A 20455-nucleotide genomic window follows, 5' to 3' on the forward strand; every position below is an offset into this window, starting at 1 on the left:
AACTGCCCTTTTTGGTCCCGCTTTGGTTCCCCCCCATAATTTCGACATGTTTTTGGCTCTTCCCTGTCACAGGCACTTGGCCCACCTACTCAAGCGAGGTATCATTTTTATCAGGAGGCTGAGGGAAAGGTTGGGTGGTAGGAAATTTGTGCCGGTTCGGTGATCCCACACAGAAATGAGGGAAAAATGTGATTGATTTTTTTTTTTTTTCTTCAGCTAAATGTGAGGTTTGCTGAGGATTCTGGGTAAGAAAACACTGGAGGATCCACGCAAGTCACACCTCCCTGGACTCTCTTGGTTGTCTAGTTTTCAGAAATGTCTGGGTTTGGTAGGTTTCCCTAGATGGCTGCTGAGCCCAGGACCAAAAACGCATACCCATTTTGGAAATACAAAGGTTTCCTTGATAACTATTTTTCAGTCTTTATATTTCACCAAATGAATTGCTGTATATATACCCAGTACACAATGTAAACCCATTGCAGGGTGCAGCTCCTTTATTGCCTCTGGGTACCTAGGGTTCTTGATGAACCTAGAAGCCCTATATATCCCCACAACCAGAAGAGCCCAGCAGACGTAACGATATATTGATTTAAAAAATCTGCCATAGCTGGAAAAAGTTATAGAAGAAAACGTGTACAGAAACGGCTCTTTTTTTTACCTCAATTTCAATATTATTTTATTTTAGCTGTTACTTTCTGTAGGAAAACCTTGAAGGATCTCCACAAATGACCCCTTGCTGAATTTAGAATTTTGTCTACCTTTCAGAAATGTTTAGCTGCATTGGTTTCACACCCATTTCTGTCACTAACTCGATGGAAGCTGAAAGCACAAAAAATAGTAAAAATGGGGTATGTCCCTATAAAACGCCAAAATTAAGTTGAAAAGTGTGGTTTTCTGATTCAAGTCTGCCTGTTCCTGAAAACTGGGAAGATGGTGATTTTAGCACCGTAAACCATTTGCTAATGCCATTTTCATTGGAAAAAAACACAAGCTTTCTTCTGCAGCCCTTTTTTCCCATTTAAAAAAAAACCAAAACATTTTCACTGTATTTTGGCCCATTTCTTGGTCTCCTCCAGGGGAACCCACAAACTCTGGGTACCTCTAGAATCCCTAGGATGTTGGAAAAAAAGAACGCAAATTTGGCATGGGTAGCTTATGTGGATGAAAAGTTATGATGGCTGAAGCGCGAACTGCCCCAAATAGCCAACAAAAGGCCTGCCACCTGAGGGGGGAAAAGGCCTGGCAGCGAAGAGGTTAATATCACGGGCTTGTGACACACAGAGCTGTTTCTGCATTTTATATAGCCTAGCATGGTACAGTGGGTAGTGAATTATGGGTGGTGATGTAGGAGAGTTCAGCATAGTACTGGGGGCAAAGGATTACTGCGATGTCGCAGTAGGGCACAGATAAGTTAACACTTAATGTCAAAAGTCCAAATAATAGAGACACTGAAGCGTTCCGCAGTTCTCTTCCCTGTGCCCTCCTCTCTCATCCACAAATGACAGTGAATAATTTGACAAATTGAATCGAAATATTCTTCCATACAAAATCGTTTTATTTGAACCAGTTCTCAAGTGGTTTTTCGTATAAAATGAGCATACTTTTTATGGAAACATGCCCAGTGCCACTGTTTGCCCCAGACTAGTTTAGAGCTCAATTCCTTTAGATGGGCATTTTACAGTGAAATTTTGGACTAAATGGTGAATATTTGTCTCCGCTTGAGAGTTTAATTGTGCCTTTTATTGACAAGCGTGTTCAATTGCAACGTTAAATGTATTCCAGCCTTTATTTTAAAATGGTTATTGCTATAGCGTCTCTATTGAACCTTTGTTCACTGACCTGCTTGTGATTGATTGTGCTAATTTCCTCCTGCTTGTTTCCTATCAAGGTTTCCATAAGATCTCCCAGAGCAAGGTGGCAGTACTGCTCTTGGCTGGGGGGCAGGGCACCCGCTTGGGTGTAACTTACCCCAAGGGTATGTACAACGTCGGATTGCCGAGTGGAAAGACGCTGTATGAGATCCAGGCAGAGAGGATACGAAAAGTAGAAGAGCTGGCCGGTCAGAGATGTGGCTCAAGGGGTACAGTACCATGGTTGGTGTTATTGTTTTCCTCCCAGGAGTCTCTAAAGGATGTACTTTAATGCTGTCCCTCCTGAACCTATTATGTTATTTATTATTAACCTGCAGTTAAGGGTGAAATATAAGCAAAACAAATATTACTTGCGGATTAGCAATTTTGGTGCAGGGTGTTTGTTTTACACTGGGTACTTTTAACATAGTGTTATAAATCTGTAAAGTAGCTGAAGGATGACAGGCACGTGTTTACCCTGCCCTTAATTGTTCGACTCCTCAACTCTCATAATTTATGACTCTCTTCCTTCCAAGCAATGGTAATGCCGCAGATGCTTTTTCCTGCATTATATATGTATGTGGCCAACTACTCTTGGACTTCCGGGTCGTGCCAGTGCCCTGTATGCGGTCTTGGCTACTAACATCCTGGGACAGCTACGGCGGAAGTTTAACTCTTCCGGACTATTCTGTGTTCATTATTGTATTCTTTTATGATGGGAATCCCCCGTTTTTGTGTATACTTGCTGATTGTGTTGGAGAAAGTTTCAGCTTTATAATCCTATTTAGTTAGTCTCTTAAATCCTAATAAAATCTACATGGGTAAAATTAAAATTTCGTTTCAAATTTTGCATTACGTGACATTACCTTGACTTTATTTTATTAAAATGCAGCAATTGACTATATTAACCCATGCCAAATTTAACATGGTGGAGATCTTACAGTGCAGCTGTCCTTTTTGAAGAAAGGTGTTTGCCTTTTTTTTAAGTTTGACACTTCTCACAATAAGACCTGGATAAAACAAATGATGTCTCCTATCTTAGGGGCATGATACGTGCTTTGTCTTCAATTTAGGTTTGATGGAGGTTAAAAAGTAAAGTGAAATAATTTTGATGTGGATAATGGATCAGCGGTGATGTTTTGAGAATAATTCTTCCCTGAACAGAATCTTCCTGCCTCATCATATCTGATAATCCAGGTAGTGAGACAACAGTTGAACACTGAGAAATTGTATGAACGTAGTGCTTAGGTTAGGGAATAAACAGAAATGATCCCTTTTCTTACTGCCTTCTGTTTTTTATTGCACTGGCCACCTTCTGTCTGTTCTCTTTCATCTTACCTCTTGTCTGTGCGCATCTTTTTCTCCCTGCAATCCTTTATATTTCTCTTGGCACTATCTCTCCCACCCCCACAATGCTTTATATACCTCTACCTCTGGAACCCCCCTCTCAACCTCTCTTTTCTGTGCCTTTTGGCTCCTTTCTCAGACCTCTTTTTGGGCCTGCCTTCTCACTCTCTTCTGTGTGGCTTTTCAGTGCATCTACCCATGAATCCTCCCTTCCTGCACTGCTTCTGTCTCCTCCTAAACTCACTCTCTATCCCTTTCTTTCCTTCTGCTCTGTTCTCTCCATTTCTCTCGCAACCTGTCATACACTCCTCTCTCTTAAGCTTTTCACCATACTTTTGTTTTTCTCTCCTTCCCCTACTCTCACACTCCTCCTGCTGGACTTAAACTACCTCTGAGCTTGGATAACCTCCCCCACCGCTCCAAAAATAAACATCCTTCCTGTATTTGCTGGGATAACGAGCCACGTCAGGTCTTGGATGCATTGGAAGGGGTCTCACATCTGCAGCATTTCCATGGGGTCTGATTGGAACAACAGCACAACCGTCAAACTCTGCTTGGAAGCAATTGTAACTCTCAAACAACTCTGTGAACCGAAACTCTTTTCTAGAAGAAGAGGAGTAAGAACGTTCATAAACTCTCATTTATGTTCCAAATCTTCACAGACAGTTTCTTTAGCATTTTGGAGACGGATCGGAGAGACCGAGGGCTTGGCTATGGCACTAACATTCACCTGCCGAGGGAGCTCCAACCTGGCCCTAGATCCAGGGCCTACCTTTGCAACCAAGCATGTAAGATCCGTAGGAGGGGTGCATGAGCGAGGCAGTGCCTGGGGCTCCGATTTGAGCTCCGGTAAGATAGTGCTAGGGTGAGGAGGTGCTAGAGGGTGGCCCCTCTCCTACTAGATACAGCATTCCAAAGGGAAAAGGTGGAGAAAGGTACTGATTTGCCCTGTGTACTCCGGTAGAGAAGTGTGGCCGACTCCTGCATTCAACTTGGGGTACACTGCTTCTTGATTCCCAGGAGCGTGAGGAGTCTGCCTGTTTTGCGACACCCATGTTCGTTGTACTGCAGCGCCTCCCAAGTAAAATTACTCTCCTGCTGAACAGTGTTTAAGTTCAGTCCTTTTCCATGACTACACATGCTTACTGCATAGAGCTGTGAGGCGATCTGTGGAGAAACACATCTTGGCGGTAAGTAGTGAGAGGGCTAAGTATACACACAGGAAGAACACTGTGCCCTAGGACCTGACTTTTAAGCTACTTACAGGCAGCACACACAACTGGCAAGGGGGTCTTCCTATCTATCTTCACCATCATCTCCCAGAGACAGGATGTTGAAATTGGGACCACGATAGTGGTGTATGAGGCTCAGCCCTGTTCCTGATCTTCTTTGATGAACCTGCTATGTCAAGCTACTTTGTTTCTCATTTCTTTGTATTATTTGAGGTTTTGGTTCCTCCGTTAACAGAAGGGTAGGAAGGGTGCATAGTGTGTCGCCAATATGTGAACTCTTAAGTCTCAGCCTGTGTTGTACACTGCCACCTTGAGAACGGATACAATTTTTCATCACAAATTAGTAGAGGTGACATTAGAGCTAACCTACCTACACAATGGGATGGTAAACATAAACTCACTCAGCACAAATGCATTGAGTTTACCAAGCAAGAGACTGAAGCTGTGGTGATAATTCCTGGAGGAAAATTAATATATCTTAGCATTACAGGAAACTCGCCTAATAAAAAGGGGGAGAGGGGCATGACTTGAACATAAACTTCACCCTACAGCCTATTTTTCACCAGCACAGCCAAACAACGCAAGTGTTTCCATTTCCTACACGGATTACTGTAATTCCGTCTTTTGAAAAGCACGATAGACTGAGAGGTTACATTTGTTATGGCACGGTTACAGAGTAGAAAACTTATCCTAGCCATGGTATATGCTCCTTACGTGAGACAGGATAGGTTCCTACAAGACATCTTTCTAACCCTGTCGGGTTTCACAGCAGGAGCTATAGTAGTTACTGATTATTTCAAAACATTGTGTACCTTGGAACTAAATAGATCCAGTTCTCTTAATCCTCACACTAGTGCCTTCTCAAAAGAGTCAAAAGCTTTCATGAGAGACTTGGCCCTTCCGGGATGTCTGGAAGCGTCCAGTAATGATTACACCTTTTCCCACACCCATCAAAATTACTTAAGGATAGATTACATACTGATTAGCAACAGCCTTGTTGCAGACACACGATGAGTGAAAATATTACATTTTCAGACTATGGTCTGTTGACGCTGCACTTGCCCTGACCTCGTAAGAGCACAAACATTGGAGATTGGAACCCTTCATGCTGAGAGACTGGGTCTTGGATCATAGCAGCAGAACTTTCCGAAATAATTATTCAGAGAAGGTTGGGGTTGCATGTATGTGGGTCTCCTTCATGGCAGCAGTCAGAGGGAAATGCATTTGGATAACGGTAAACCTCAATAAAAATTAGGACTCTGGAGAGTGAGTCTTTAGAAAGGGTGCTGATAGCCACAGAGGTACACACTTGGTAACACCCTTGCTCCTCTTACACTGCAGGGTTACGGCTTTGCATCGCAAGTTCAAAGCTTTGACCACCAATATAGCAGAGACATCATTCTACTCAAAAGAGAAAATTGAGGAACAAGGGGTGGCGGGGAATAGGGAGCGGGAGTCACATAAGGATGGGCTAAGGCCTCATGTGGGAGTGACTCATTCCTGCAGCTCATTGTTCCAAAACCGAGCTGACTTTATCAGTAAATCTCACAAAGATACAAATTCGCAAGTCTGCTCCTGGACCCGCTTAGATGTGAGTAAACACAGTCTTTGTTCTATTTTTACAGCTTGCACTGTTCTTCAAAAATATCTTTCTGGAAATAACCTTTGTTAGATTGCTAAACTTCTCTTTGCTGAATGGGATTTCGTATATCTGCAGCCAGTTAGTGTTCTGAGTTCAAGCTCCCTGAAGCATTGATGAACTGCTCTGCAAACCACTATTGCTGCAAAAGAGAGAATTGCATTATTTGAGCGAAGAGTCCTTTGCCATCCGTGCCACAGACTGAGCCATGGTTCAGTGCATGTATATGTATATTTACTTAATCACAACATCGTTTAAAAAAAAAAAGAAAAGCAACACCTGTTTTAGAACTCTGGGTTGGCATTGAGCGTGTTGAACCCATTATGGGTGTTGGTATCGGATTCTAATCTAATGTATCCTGCTGCTTGAGTAGACAATCATCCTCGCTCACCATAGGTCTGGTTCCATACATGGCCACTAATTCCTTAAAATTAAATCTTGATTCCCACTAAGAATATTCAGTTTTTTGCTTAAACGCTGTACTTGGTGAAGACTGCAAATTTACTCAACTAGAACAAAGTTCATTTGTTCTGCTCCAATAGAAGGCTGTACCCCTTCCTTGTTGATGTATTACATGTGCTTTATTTGATTGTCAAGCTTCAAAACGCTGTCTAGATTGAACACAATCACTATGCGACTCAAACAAATTAAATTGGGCTACCCTGTACTCTTACTTCTTATGGCAGAAGAATAGGATAGGCTTATCTGGACTTCGGAATTCAAGCTACACACCTCCTGATATATGCTGGCTAGGTAAACATTTTATAGAATAGGAGGATTCCTCAGATAGTCCAACTAAATTCACAGGTATCCGTCTATAGATAGCGCCGATAACTTCAGCAGCAGTGCTAACTGTTGTCAGCTGTACTTAAGTTAGTAAGCGTTGAATTGTATTTGCTTTTCATTTCACTTTTTGTTATACTATTATTCAAAAAGGCCGGCTAACGGGTTAAAATGGGCACGTGGCCAGAGGAGGATGGGGGTTGATATCAATAATAAAAAAAAATGAACAGTTTAAAAAAATAAAATAAAAAAAAAAGTGTACCTGCCGCACCACTCCTCCGTCCTCCCAGCAGGCACAGGCTCCCAGCCGCCCTGCAGCCAATCCTAACACTGCATGAAAACAGTTTTAGGATTGGTTGGATCGCCCAGCCAGGGTGCTCCCAGGCAGACTCGGAGCCTGTGCCTGCTCTCTCCAGCCCAGCAACACAGTGCTGGGTTGGAGAGAGCACAGTGTGCATGTGTGTTTGGCCAGCCTGAGACGGCCGGCCAAACACACATGCGCACTGAGGGGAGTGCACAGTGCATTTCCCCGTCATCCCCCATGGCCCCGCCCCTCTAACAACAAAAAGATAATAAACATAGTTTATTATCTTTTTGTCGTTAAAGGTTTGCAGCCGCTGGCGGGGGCGTGACACTCCTCCGCCATAGCGGAGGAGCTGCCGCTGCCCGAACCCACCAGAATGCTCTGTGCGACATCATATTGTAGAACAAGTATTGGCATAGCCAATAGGAATTGTTTATTCGAGTGTTACTGACTTTGCCAATTTCTCTTAGCTGTGTAACTTAGTTTTTAAACAAAGACAACATCCTTATTTTACAATTACTTAGTGTGAATGTAGCAGTGCGGTTTTTTGGATTGTTATCGGTGATACTGAAATTATTCTAAGTGGTATTGTTTGTAGCTCGCAGCATGACTGTAATAAGCGGTTCGTTGATTTTACCCGTATTTCTTTTGACTTCAGAAGAGACATACAACAGCATATGTTGCTATCTGTAAAACTCAGGAGGAATCAGGGAGATGTGATAACCGGCACAGCTGCAGACCTTGGAATTGGGGAAGTAGGTTTGAGGCTTGGGGTCGGCTGAACATCCTATGGTTCTGAGCAGATCACTTAATCTCCCCGTGCATAAAACATGGATGTGAGTTTGTGGTAAAACAAACCAAACAGCTCTTAAAATGATCTAAATCCATCCCAACAATGTGCACATGAGAGCCGCACAAGCAACATGGTGTGTCAGGATACTGTGTTGTATGCTTGTTAGAGGCTTCCAGTGCCGAGTCAAAGGTGACGTGTGGCCACCACTTTGGTGACGCTGTACTACGGGTTAGGTGGAACAGCAATTAACATGCCGGAATGGGTGGGGTTATTTTATGCATACACCTTTACAATGTGGTGTTTACCTTTACCACACTGTGCCCACACTGCAAACATATAACATGGGAAAGTAAATGGTGGTGCACCAGGAGGCAGAGTCCCACCTGAAGGTGAAGGAGGAGGATCTCGGTTAGTGAAGGTTGGCTTCTCACCATGAGCACAACTACCCACGGCACCGCCTCACTGTAAAGGCAAACGCCAAACCACAAACTTCATCGAAAGAGGCAGATTTGACGCATGAATACCGGGACTAAAGTTTAACACATGGAATGGTTCGGAGACCTTACCAGTGATGTTCATTGCGTGTGCCTGATAACGGAGACCCCTTTCTTTTCCGCCTCTTGCTCTCTCTGCAGCCATATCATATTGTTTAGCCCTTTGAATAATCCAATAGGAAAACTCGGAAAGCTCACAGATGAGGACAGCTTCATGTGTTCATGCGCTGTATATGTTCTCAAGTGACTCTCAGCTGCCCGCTGTCACCCTTGCTGCATCAGTGTGACAAAAGAAAGAGCCGGTAAAGTCCATCTGCCATGTCGTGACCCCGAGCGGTCCTGTTTTGGCCCATGCCTTAAAGAAGAGGTTGGCCACGGAGTTCGTGACGTAAGAAGCCCAGTTCATTTTGCATATTGTGAGTAAAAAGCCACAGACTTTCAAACGTGACCCCCCCCCCCCCCTGCCCCTCATCCGCCAATGAGGTTACTCCGTTTTAAGTAAAATGCTGAAGCAAATCAAGAAAATTCCACTTTTACTTCAGAAGCCAAATGGAAGCCTTTGAACACATCTGATGGAAAACAATGCGCGTACTGTACAATGTCTAACAAAATGTGCTGCAACGGAGGATCACAATTCAAATATTAAAATGCCAGACTCCATGGTCCGATAAACTGGTGCGAGATATGTGTGTGTTTGACCCATTTGGCAACATTAGAACAGGAATGATCAATGCCGTATTTGAAACCCATTTAACACCCGGTGCAGACATTCGAACCGGTGAAATGCTGTGCTGTCCAGCTGCAAGCCTGACCACCAGCTAATAAAAAGTAAACCAAGCTAGAGAGGCCATGTTAAATGGATACAGACAGACACGCGAGGTCACAAAAAGCTAAACCACCAAGTTAATCCACCAAGACAAGAACGACATGGCAAGGTAACGCAACGCGCCCTGGGCAGCAATACCCCAGGCCTAGTAATCAACAGCACGATCTGAACAAGTATGATAAACATTCACAACAGTTTGCTGTCGGGTCTTACGGAAAAGTGAACCTCCTAACACTGTAGTTCATCGTGTAAGGTAATTTACATGATTGTGTTGCAGATTGGGAGTATTCATTAAACATTTCATCGTGTATTAATAGTTTGATCAGGTAAATGGCAAATAAGGAAATGTTCGTGTAATGTACAGTACGCACGCCCTTTTACCTTTTTAGTAATCCCTCGTCACTCGAGGCACTGGAAGTGCCCGCAGCCTTTAATTGCTTTTGCGAGGGTCGGTACGGTGGGGCCCCCCGAGGCTGCCACTTTCGAGCTTCTGTGCCAATAATAAATTCAGTACAGCATGCAAGAATGTTGCTTTTCTTCGATCACTGCTGCTCCGTGGCCGTATACATATATGTACCCTGCATGCACGTCAGCACTCCTGTGGGTGGGATGTTTCTTCTGCGGTGTGATAACAGCAGCCCACCTGTGCGCCTCTTCCCTTCACTCTCAAGTGCCCGAGGCCCTCTCTTTCCGTGTGCCCTCTTTCCGTGTAACAGAAGTGGAACTTGGGACACACCTAATATCAGTGCCCAGTTCCTTCTTTTAACTTTCAGATATGCAGAACTGGACACACTTATTGTGCTTTTGTTTGTTGTGTACACAGTGGTCTAGCCTGAACCCAGCCAGCACAGTAATTGATGTGCCCAGATAGCACAGCCACTCGGAGGCTCGAACCTGGTTCCCCAGCTCTGAAAGTAGGCAGCTCCGGCCCTAACGCCACAGCCTCTCTCCTGTAACTTTAGCACAGATGTTTCATGCTGATCAGCAAATAGACAAGATGGCTGGGACCTGCTGCTGGGACGAGTGTTGCACTGATACATATTTTCCTTGATCAACTCAATACTGTTTCTAGAGCTCGATCCAAAATAACATTGTAGCTTTAAGAAAAGAAGGCACACAGGGTTCCATATTGCGCGCACTCCCTATGGAGGCGTTTCAGAGCTTCGCAACACAACCACAGTGTTATCAGGCGAGCGCCAAACGTTACATTACAACGTTTGCTCAGCTGTTTACCACGGGGTGTCGGCGCTGTGTCTCGCATCATGAAGTATAGAGCTGAGGCCGGGGTTGTCACCTGGTGCCTGCTGCTCTCGCAGTTGTGAGGGGTCACATTGGCTGCACATCTCGGAGCTGTAACCTTTGTTGCAGTGACCGCCTGCCTTTCCAGCACAAGTGTGCGACATTACAAAGGCAAACCACAAGGAAGCTGGGAGCAAAAGTACAGATGGGGGATTAGATCCCTTGCCCAGCCGGCGCAGATGTTCCAAAACGCCAGCAGCGGGGAATGCGGCTGGTCACGTCGCGTGAAGCGCGACAATAGAGGGGACAGCACATTAGCGTGCTCCCCTGCCAGGAAGGCATATGGGCATAAGGGGCCACCATAGCGGGGAAGGGTGGTCCACCTGGGTTTATGGCCCCCGAGGTGTCGGCAGGGAGGAGTGAGGCCAAGAGGCCTCAAAAGGAGTGACCCTGGGGGGCTGGGGCCATATTGAATCCGCATTCCGCCTCCTCCCAGTCCACCCAGGTAGCTTCCACCTCCTGGGGATGAAGTGGGCTGATCAATATTTTTACGACAAGTGCATGCCTATGGGCTGTGCGGTGTCATGTTCCTTGTTTGAAACATTCGCTTGCTTCCTGGAATGGGCGCTAAAAGAACAAAAACCCCCGGGAAGTTCGCTTCACTACCTAGACGACTTCCTCTTCATAGGGAAGGCGGGGTCGGACGAGTGTAGGGCTACCCTCAATGCCTTTGAGCACCTGAGTCGGGCACTGGGGGTACCGCTGGCACCGGAAAAGACCCAGGGACCGTCGGAATGTTTGACATTTCTGGGCATTGAGATCGACTCCACGAGCGGCATTTGCCGGTTGCCGGAGGACAAGGTCACAGCTCTACAGGCCGACATTCGGCGGGTGCTGAGCAAGGACAAAGCGACATTAGCTACGATACAGAGCCTACTGGGCAGGCTAAACTTTGCAGCAAAGATTATACCGGCGGGCAGAATCTTCGCCAGGCGAGTAGCAAGGGCAACCGCGAAGGTTAACAAACCACACCACTTGGTACGCCTGAGTGCGGGCCTAAAGGAGGACCTGCGCATGTGGCAGTCATTCCTGGAGGAATTCAATGGGACACTGTTATGGTGCACTCCATGGTGCACCAGTCAACAACTCCAGCTTTTCACCGATGCTTCGGGAAGAGAGGGCTTCGGTGCCATACTGGACCGTCAATGGTGTGCGGAAAGATGGCCCAATGCATGGAGTAGGCACGGGCTCACCAAAAACATCACAGTATTAGAGATGTTCCCAATTGTCCTATCTCTCCATCTATGGCCACAGGTGCTAGCTGACAAGAGGATTACGTTCTGGTCAGACAACATGGCCGTGGTCCAGGCCATCAACTGCCAGTCAGGGAACTGCCCCGTGTTAGTAGGACTGCTAAGGGAGCTGGTGAGGGTCTGCTTGTCGAGAAACGTAGAGTTTCGTGCGCGGCATGTGCAAGGGGTGAAGAATGTGGCCGCTGACGCTCTTTCTCGTTTTCAGTGGACAAAATTCCGGGAGGCCTGCCCCCATGCGATGAAGGAGATGACGCCGTTCAAGGCAGAATGGTGGCGACTGGTTCGGTGGAACAAAGGATAAGGGCACTGGGGGAGTTATCCCTGGCACCAACAACCCGAGCCAGATACAAGTCATGCTTCAACATGTTTACATCACTAACGAGCGCCTGGGGGTCGGGGGAGAGCCACCCAACGGGCAAAAAAGTAGACCGCTTTGTGCTATGGGCAAAAGACAATGGCAAATCACACGCATGGATTTCAAGGCACCTGGCGGCTATCGCCCATTTTACCAAATTAAGAGGGGAAGGAGACCCAACGTCGGGATTCCCCTTGAGGGCAGCACTGAAAGGTTGGGCGAGGGGGGAAGAAAAACAACCTGACCAAAGGGCGCCCATCGATCTGGTCATGCTAAAGGGACTGGTGGGGGCACTCACTGTTATATGTAACTCCCAGTATGAGGAGCTATTATTCGCCGTCACCTTTTCCCTAGCTTTTTTCGGGGCATTTAGGGCTTCAGAGTTAGTGGCCAATGCGAAGAGCGACACATCCTACAGGGCACTGAAATGGGGCGACTTAAAATTGGGGGTTGACATGATTGAACTCAGAGTGCGGCATTCCAAAACCGACCAGAAAGGTATGGGTGTGTTGGTGCGTTTGAGAGGTTTTGAGGATCCCAAGTGTTGCCCTGTGGAGCTGCTCAGGAGGTACGCAGCGTGCCGCCCCACACAACCAGGTTACCTATTGCTTCACCAGGACGGCCTACCACTCACACTGTTTCAATACAGTAGGGTCCTGAAGTGGGCAATCACAGAAGCAGGGTACCAAGGGCGCAAGTGGTCAACCCATTCCTTCAGAATCGGTGCGGCTTCAACGGCCTTTCACGAGGGGCTGCAGGAGGGGGCAATTAAGCAGATTGGGAGGTGGCAGTCAGACAGATATAAACTCTACATTCGGTCCTGACCACCGCCTCCCCCACCCAACCACCCCGAGAGCTCATAGACCGTCATTTACTCAAGAAGGGAACGGGGCGCAGCTTCGGGGGAATTGCAATGTCTGTGTTGTAACAATGTTTTGCCAGAAGTGTATATATGGCTGTCGAAAACGTCAATAAAGTGTGTTGTAATAGTACCTTCTCGTTCATCTAGGGGCTAAGACGGTATGGGTGATGGGCCACTCCCTAGTGGCCAGAGCGGAACAACGGGCCAAAGAAAAAGGCTGGAACCGCGGTTTCAGTAACGTCGAACTTTCCTGGATGGGGTACCCAGGAATGAGATGGGCCATGCTGGAACATAGAGTTAGCAGCCTGGTGGGGAGGAGAGGGTGCAAGCCGGACATTCTCTTAATCCACTTGGGAGGTAATGACCTAACTACTTGTGGGAGGGGCCCACTGCTACAGGCGATAAGACAGGGCATCACCAGGCTTGCCACTCTGTTGGAGGGTGGCGAGTTAATTTGGTCAGAGATTCTCCCACGGGGAGTGTGGCAGGGAGCCAGGTCATGGGCCGCCATTGAAATGTCCAGGCGCAGAATCAACAGGTCCCTGCAAAAGTTTGCGAAGCAACGAGGTTTTGGCTTTATCAGACATACCTTGCTAAGTAGACACCTGAGTGGCAATTTGGCACCAGGCGAGGTACTATTGTCTGACGCAGGCACGGATATCTTCCTGCTGAATGTTAGGGACGCGTTAGTAGGGGCAGGGTGTACGTAGAGTAGAGGACGAGCACAGGTGGGGGGGCCTCGGTTATCGCGAGGTGCCATCCCCGAGGCTTGGCGGAGTTACTGGGCGATCCTAAAGCATTAAAATGATTAAAAGAACTCCAGAAGGTTATTCCTGGAGGCTAAAGCAATTCCTCAGGCCGCTGGGAGCCTTTACGGCGGGGCCTGGGATGACGCGACGGCGCTCCTTAATCCCGCAAGGGACAGTTGGAATCCTGAGCAACTGTGGAGACTGGCCTGGGTCTCGCTCTGACTTGTCAGGAGCATGACAAATAAATATGAGAAGAAAGTGGTAAACCACGATAAATTAAAGAGCTGTAAGATTCTATATACATGGTGCAAAGAACACCAGACAGAACAGCTCGAGCTTTCTCAGGATGGGTGTCGGCCAGCTTTAACAAACTCATCTCCGACACCGGGATCGCCCGTAAGCTAACCCAACCTGTGTAATCAATAAACTTGCGACATATTATACCCACTATTGGTGTCCCAGGTGTCTCATTATGTCGCTTGCAATGTATTGTTGTGATCTCCAGCGCGCGCGCTTCAAGGGCTAGGGGTAGCAGCGCTATGCTTAAACATGGAAATACTTCGGATTGTAGGTCCCCCTAAACCACATGAACCCTGCTCACATGATGACGGTAGAGGAGAGGTTAAAACACAGCAGGGTGGCAAGACATGCACTCGCAAGGACATTTGAAAGATTAAAAAAAAAATAGCCCCTAGAAGAAAAGAAGCGAATGAGTACAAATACTTAAGCTCTGCTCCGTGGGCAGACAAAAAAATGCGACGCCAGCAAGTGCAGACCATATAGAAGCAGGTAAAATTAGCGAAAAAGCTGCCAACCAATGGTAAGAAATGGGCGGACCATAAGCCCACTATATGTAAACACAATGTCTGGCAGAGACTGCTCATACACTGTCTAAGCGAGACCTAAAATGGCACTGTGCATCTTATGGCATGAAGTAGAACCCCTCTGACTCGAAGGAGGCACATCCTAACTAAGGGCAGATTGCATGTCTCAGTCAGACATTCCTTTGTTGTAACAGGACCAAAGCTTAACCGAGGACTCTGCTGTTGGATGCCCTCTTCTGTGTTCATGTAACTCAAGCTATCCATTAGGAGTGTCCCATTTTATATGGAGCTGTTGAACTGTTTGTTCTCTGGATGATTCCTCCTACTGTGGTCGGCTCGGCCATTAAAGTACTCTATCTTGTCTGGTATTCTTTCACCACTCTCTTGATTACCCATGACCTTATTCCCCATTCTCTTCAGGGGGAACTCCCCTTCTGCACATGATTTATATTTTTTTCACAGTTCCTGTAATGTAATATCAGACTCTGTCATCATTTCTTTCTTGTCCTTTTCCAGATTGCCACCAGCCGAACAGCCACCATTTCCTCCATTTTCTTCCACTTTGCAACCTTGCAGTTTGGGGACTGGTAGACATTATTTTTCCCCTTTCTTTGTTGTTCCCCCTTTTTCTTCGTTGTTTCCCCCTTTTTCTTCAAGAAATACAAGGACACAGTGCATTCATACCATATCCTGGCCCACTCTTCAGTTCCCTAAGTGTCTCTTTGGAATCTCCTGTTCTTGCCACAGGTGCGCTCCTCGGATTCAACCATCGTTTAGCTAGTAAATGCTTGAAGTGCTGAGCTCCCTCGTCATTGATTCATGTGCAGTGATATTTTATGAATGGACACGTTTCTTCCTGTTCTTGCTATCTACACTCTACTTGAGTGCTCCACAAGCAGTCCAATCAGCATTTTGCTGCTCTATCAAATCTTTGGGGGATGGGTGTAAGAGTTTCCTCAATGGCATCACTTAAGTTAGCGGGAGGTACAAATTCTTTTTGGAATTCTGTTGATGGGCCCCAATTCATGGTATTTCGACCACTGCAAGCATGCTGAACTTACGACCAGCGTGAGTAGTCCTGGAATAGTGCACCCATAACACTCGCCACCACTTTCATCAAGTTTTCACCTTTCATCAGCCATTAAATCTTGTTTTTGTGCACTCGTTCAGACTTTTCCCCAGATCTCAACACATGTTGAAGAAATCCTTTGTTAGGTAGAGATGAGAGTGGTCCTATGGCATTTTGTTTAGAATTAGTATGTATGAGAATATTAATATTATTCACATTTTCCCCAGGGGTTCCCTTGGCTCTGAATGTGCTCAGTCATTCCCTCCATTGACCCGTTCCATTCCCACCCATCACACACATGTCCAGTGTATCTTCAGACATGGAGTGGGCAAGTACTTTGGCTGATGTATGGCCTCACTTCCTCTTTGACCTTTCTTATGTTGCTGGAATTTCAACACCCTTACATCAACCGTTCTTTTCAGGGCTAGCTTCTTTTTCGTTGCTTAAAAATAGATTATGATAATTCAGTATTAGGCTAACCACCTAAGCAATTTAATGATGAGCATAGGGTTAACGCTTTTAACCACGCAAGCTATTCTGTTAAACTCTGCCAATTCAGGGAACTGGCCCTCTGGAAGAGGAGTGTGAATAGGAAACGGGGTAAGTGGCATATAGGTATTCAGCATTTTGGAGGGATGTAGTCTTGCATGGTGCTGACCAGTCTGGTATGATGCGTAAACTGCAAGAACTCAAAGTAAAGAAACTTTAGTTTTGAAAAAAGTGGCATATGAACTATCCTGTCCAGATGAAAGAGGCAGAGTTTCTTGCTTACTTCAGTAATTCTTCTGCCATGTACTGCAATCATGCATTTTTTAATTGATTATATGTGTTTCTGTGTTTTAGGTACATAATGACTAGCGAGTTCACTTTGGGCCCCACAGAGAGGTTCTTTGTAGAACACAACTTTTTCCACCTGGATAAGTCCAACGTTATCATGTTTGAGCAGAGAATGCTGCCAGCTGTGACTTTCGACGGGAGGGCCATCTTAGAACAGAAGGACAAGGTCGCCATGGCTCCGGGTATGCAGTTCAGCAGAACATTCTTTTTCTTAACTTGATATTCTACTTAACTGTTTTCTGACAAGCAATATGAAAGTGTGAGGGTCCTACCCTAAAAGCTTACTCCTGTTACGGGCACTAAGAATGCATTGCACACTGTTAATTTGCCCCCACCTCCACTCCCACTGCAACACAGCTCAAATGTAATTTGCTAGTTAATATCACAGACCTCTAAAATGCATAAAACATTTTGATCTAAATCAGTGTCGTCTTTTACCCATTAATTTGCCTTGGATAGTGAAAGTTCCTCTGTGTATAATGGCATTTCACCCACACAGTGATTTTCATAGAGGAGTTGGAAAGGGCACAACAACCTTGTCCGACCATGTTTAGGGGTTACAGGGAGAGCAGTGGTTGCTAGGTCATTTGCCTCAGGGCTTGTCATTTGCGCCAGGAGCTGAGGTCCTTGGCCTCGTACTAGACCAAGTTCAGGCCTTTCAGCACTTGGCGACCCACTTCCAGGCTTCTCCGCGGTAGTATGGGTTCTCAGGACTCAACTCTCACCCAGTAGCGCAATAACTGAATGTTCCACCCAGTGCTTTACTTAGATAAGATAACTACTTTGATACACATGGCTAAAATTAAATACCACTGAGAAAATAGCAGTAGATACAAACTTGTACTGGTGCTTGGGTTACTGAGCCTTGGTTACTGCCCTCCTTTTCCCCCTTCTTCCCAAGTGTTCCTCCTCTTGTACGTCAAAAGTGGCTGTGCAGCATGAATTGAGTTCTGGCACAGATTCCTCAGTTCAATAGCCAGTGCGCTCAGTTCAGTGTAGACCCCTTTTAAACATTCTAACTGCATGCATGTCTCAGATCTCTCCTTGTTCTTGCAGAAGATGAGCAAGCAGCAGATGCATCCTTTGCTTCAGACAGGCTGCAGAAAATAGAGTTGCTGCATGGAGTTCTTCATCATCTGTAGGTCCTGGATACCGGCAATGGCCTTTAGCAGCTTTTGACCCTGCCTCTGGAGCACTCTGTAATTGGTAGCTGGTGGGCCACCACAGGGTGAGGGGACAGTTGGAGTAATAGCGGCACAATGGCATCTGCTGGGCACACTTATCAGATGCAGCTGTGGCGACTCCCATGGGCACACTTCCAATTTTGGTGGTGATGACCACCCCATGCACAGTTCTTGATTCCAATGACATTGTCCATCATAGGCGCAACTCTTGCTTCTCGGTGGTAAGATCCACCACAGGCACATTGCGGGTCATCTTTTTTAAGATGGATATGCCATCCATTGACCCATAGTTCCTGCCTCGAACCGCATTACTGTAGAGACTGCACTCACTTTAGGAATGTCTGAAATGTAATTTAATTGTCTGGGAAAATAACCTCCTCTCCATCTTATGCACAGAAGCTGGCCAGGGGCTTCCAAAGTACTCCTGCTTGCACTGCATGTACCCCGGCAGAAAAAAGAATATGAAGATGGTGACTGTGTTGAAAGATTTCCAAGGCATGTGTCTGATGTCTTGTAACAAGGGACATGCCACCAAATGGTTGACCACTCGACTACGCCCACTCAGAAAACAAAAACGGAAGAGCCTTCAAACAAATAATTCTGAACGCAGCCACTAGATAGTGGAATATGTTGCAAAACTATTCCTATCTCTCAATAACCTTTTTGTTCATTTCTACATACAATGCTTCTACTTTGCAGGCCACATTCACAAACGTGAACAATAATAAGTTGGGTTGTTAGCACTAGAATCCAGGTTAGCGCATAGAAGTGGAACTTTCCACAAACAGTCCAGTAGGCCACCGCTCCAGGAACACACATAAAAGGCTCCTAGTCACAACTAAAGATTCACAAAAGTGATATGCTTCTACCATAACACTACATTCTAAATTCCTGACAGGAATGTAGTCCACTGTCAGGAAAATGGTCATGTCAAGGGACATTCTAGGATTCTGCACATCCTAGAATAGCATGGGGACCCAAAAACCTTTCAGTCTTGTGAGTCTTGTGCGATCATAAACTGGAAGCTCCCAGCTCTTGCTCATTTTTGTGGTAGCATGTTCCTGTAGAGATTATTTAAAGTACTTTGCACATCCCCGTGCTTGTGATGATTACATCTTTGTTGTCAAATGTTTAGAAGAAGCAAACGGCTTTGATTGATAGTCAATAAAGCACTCATCTTTTTTTCTTTTGGTTGGATGGTTGGTTAGCCAGAGTGCTAGAGCTGGCATCTTTTGGTGTGTTTCCCATGTCTTTTTCCCTTCTGACCTCCTGTTTTTATGGTATGCTGGACTCTGTTTTTGCTGGTTATTTGTCTCTGCACACTTTACCACTGCGGATCAGTGCTAAAGTACAAGTGCTCCCTATGTAAATTGTATTGGTGATTGGTTTATCCATGATTGGCATATTTGATTTACTGGTAAGTTCCTGGTTAAAGTGCACCAGAGGTGCCCAGGGCCTGAAAATCAAATGATACTACTGGGCTTGCAGCACTGGTTCTGCCACCCACATGAATCGCACTGTGACCTTGTCTCAGACCTGCCACTGAAGTGTCTGTGAGTGCAGTTTTAAACAGCCAATTCGACCTTGCCAGGCCCAAACCTTCCCTTTCACTACATATAAGGCACCCCTAAGGTAGGCCTCGGTAGCCCCGTGGACAGGATGCAGTGTATTTAGAAGGTAGCACGTGTACTAATGTGTGTTACATGCCCTAACAGTGAAATACTGCCAAGTTCGGTTTTCACTGTTGCAAGGCCTATCTCTCTCATAGGTTAACAGAGGGACAGCCTTTAAATAACTTTTACATCCAGTTTCCTTTTGGGAGCAGATAGAGATCTGTAGTTTGGGGTCTCTGAACTCACAATTTAAAAACACATCTTGTTGTAAAGTTAGTTTTTAAATTGTTTGTTTGAAAATGCCACTTTCAGAAAGTGGGAATTGTTCTTGCTTAAACCATTCTGTGCCCCAGACTGACAGTTGGGCTGTTATGAATTCCCTCTAGAAAGTGACACAAAAGGAGTTGAGGTGTAGCCTACATAGCCTGATTGGCCATCTGGGCTAATGTGGTGGTAGGAATGGTCACTTACACCTGAAAGAGCCATGCCTGCCCTTACACAATGCAGTCTCTGACCCCCTTGTGTGTCTGGGGCCAGGCCTGGGCAAAGCAGGATCTTGTCAACAAAAGAGACTTTCCTTTGAAGTTTGCCTACTTCAAAGGCAGAACTGGGTATAAGTAGTGGACCCAAAACCCCAGACTTTACACTTCTGGATCAAGAGGAACCTCTGCCAAGGCGAAGAGCTGGAGGAGGAGTACTCCCCCTTTGCTGTGTGTGCTTTGCTTGGTTGGCCTGGAGTTGCTGCTTCTGCTTTAAAGAGGGCTTAGACTGTACTTTGCTGTGTATCCTGCTTGTGAGGTTTCTCCAAGGGCTTGGAGTAGAGCTTGCCTCCTGTTGAAAGTCTCAGGGATATCAAAGACTTCAGCTGCCTCTGCCCACAGCGCTGGGAACTATGTTTTGTGCTGCAACAGAAGAAAAACCACAGCAATGCAATCAATGACACCGCTGACTGCACCATGACCTCAGGACACCACATGGATCCGTGCCCCACGTTGCACCAAAACCTGGTCTCACCAACAACGTCACCTGATGCCGCCACTGAGCGGCTGCTTGCACCATGACCTGTGGGCCCCACACTCTTTATCGCCTTGCTCACACCGCAGCCTTGGCATCCCCGATGACGATGCTGCTGCCTGCACTGT

The 20455-nt window shown here is 46.1% G+C and overlaps 1 protein-coding gene across 1 annotated transcript in view; it reads left to right on the forward strand.

The window, feature by feature from the left end:
• The window catches only part of UAP1L1 (UDP-N-acetylglucosamine pyrophosphorylase 1 like 1), a 165999-nt gene that overhangs the window by 43124 nt on the left and 102420 nt on the right, over positions 1–20455 (forward strand). The window contains exons 2-3 of the mRNA XM_069241458.1: positions 1889–2093; positions 16523–16698. Coding sequence (XP_069097559.1) covers positions 1889–2093; positions 16523–16698 — 381 coding nt within the window. The remainder of the gene's footprint in view (positions 1–1888; positions 2094–16522; positions 16699–20455) is intronic.

This window comes from Pleurodeles waltl, chromosome 6, assembly GCF_031143425.1.
Source record: "Pleurodeles waltl isolate 20211129_DDA chromosome 6, aPleWal1.hap1.20221129, whole genome shotgun sequence".
Classification (NCBI taxonomy): Eukaryota; Metazoa; Chordata; class Amphibia; order Caudata; family Salamandridae; genus Pleurodeles; species Pleurodeles waltl.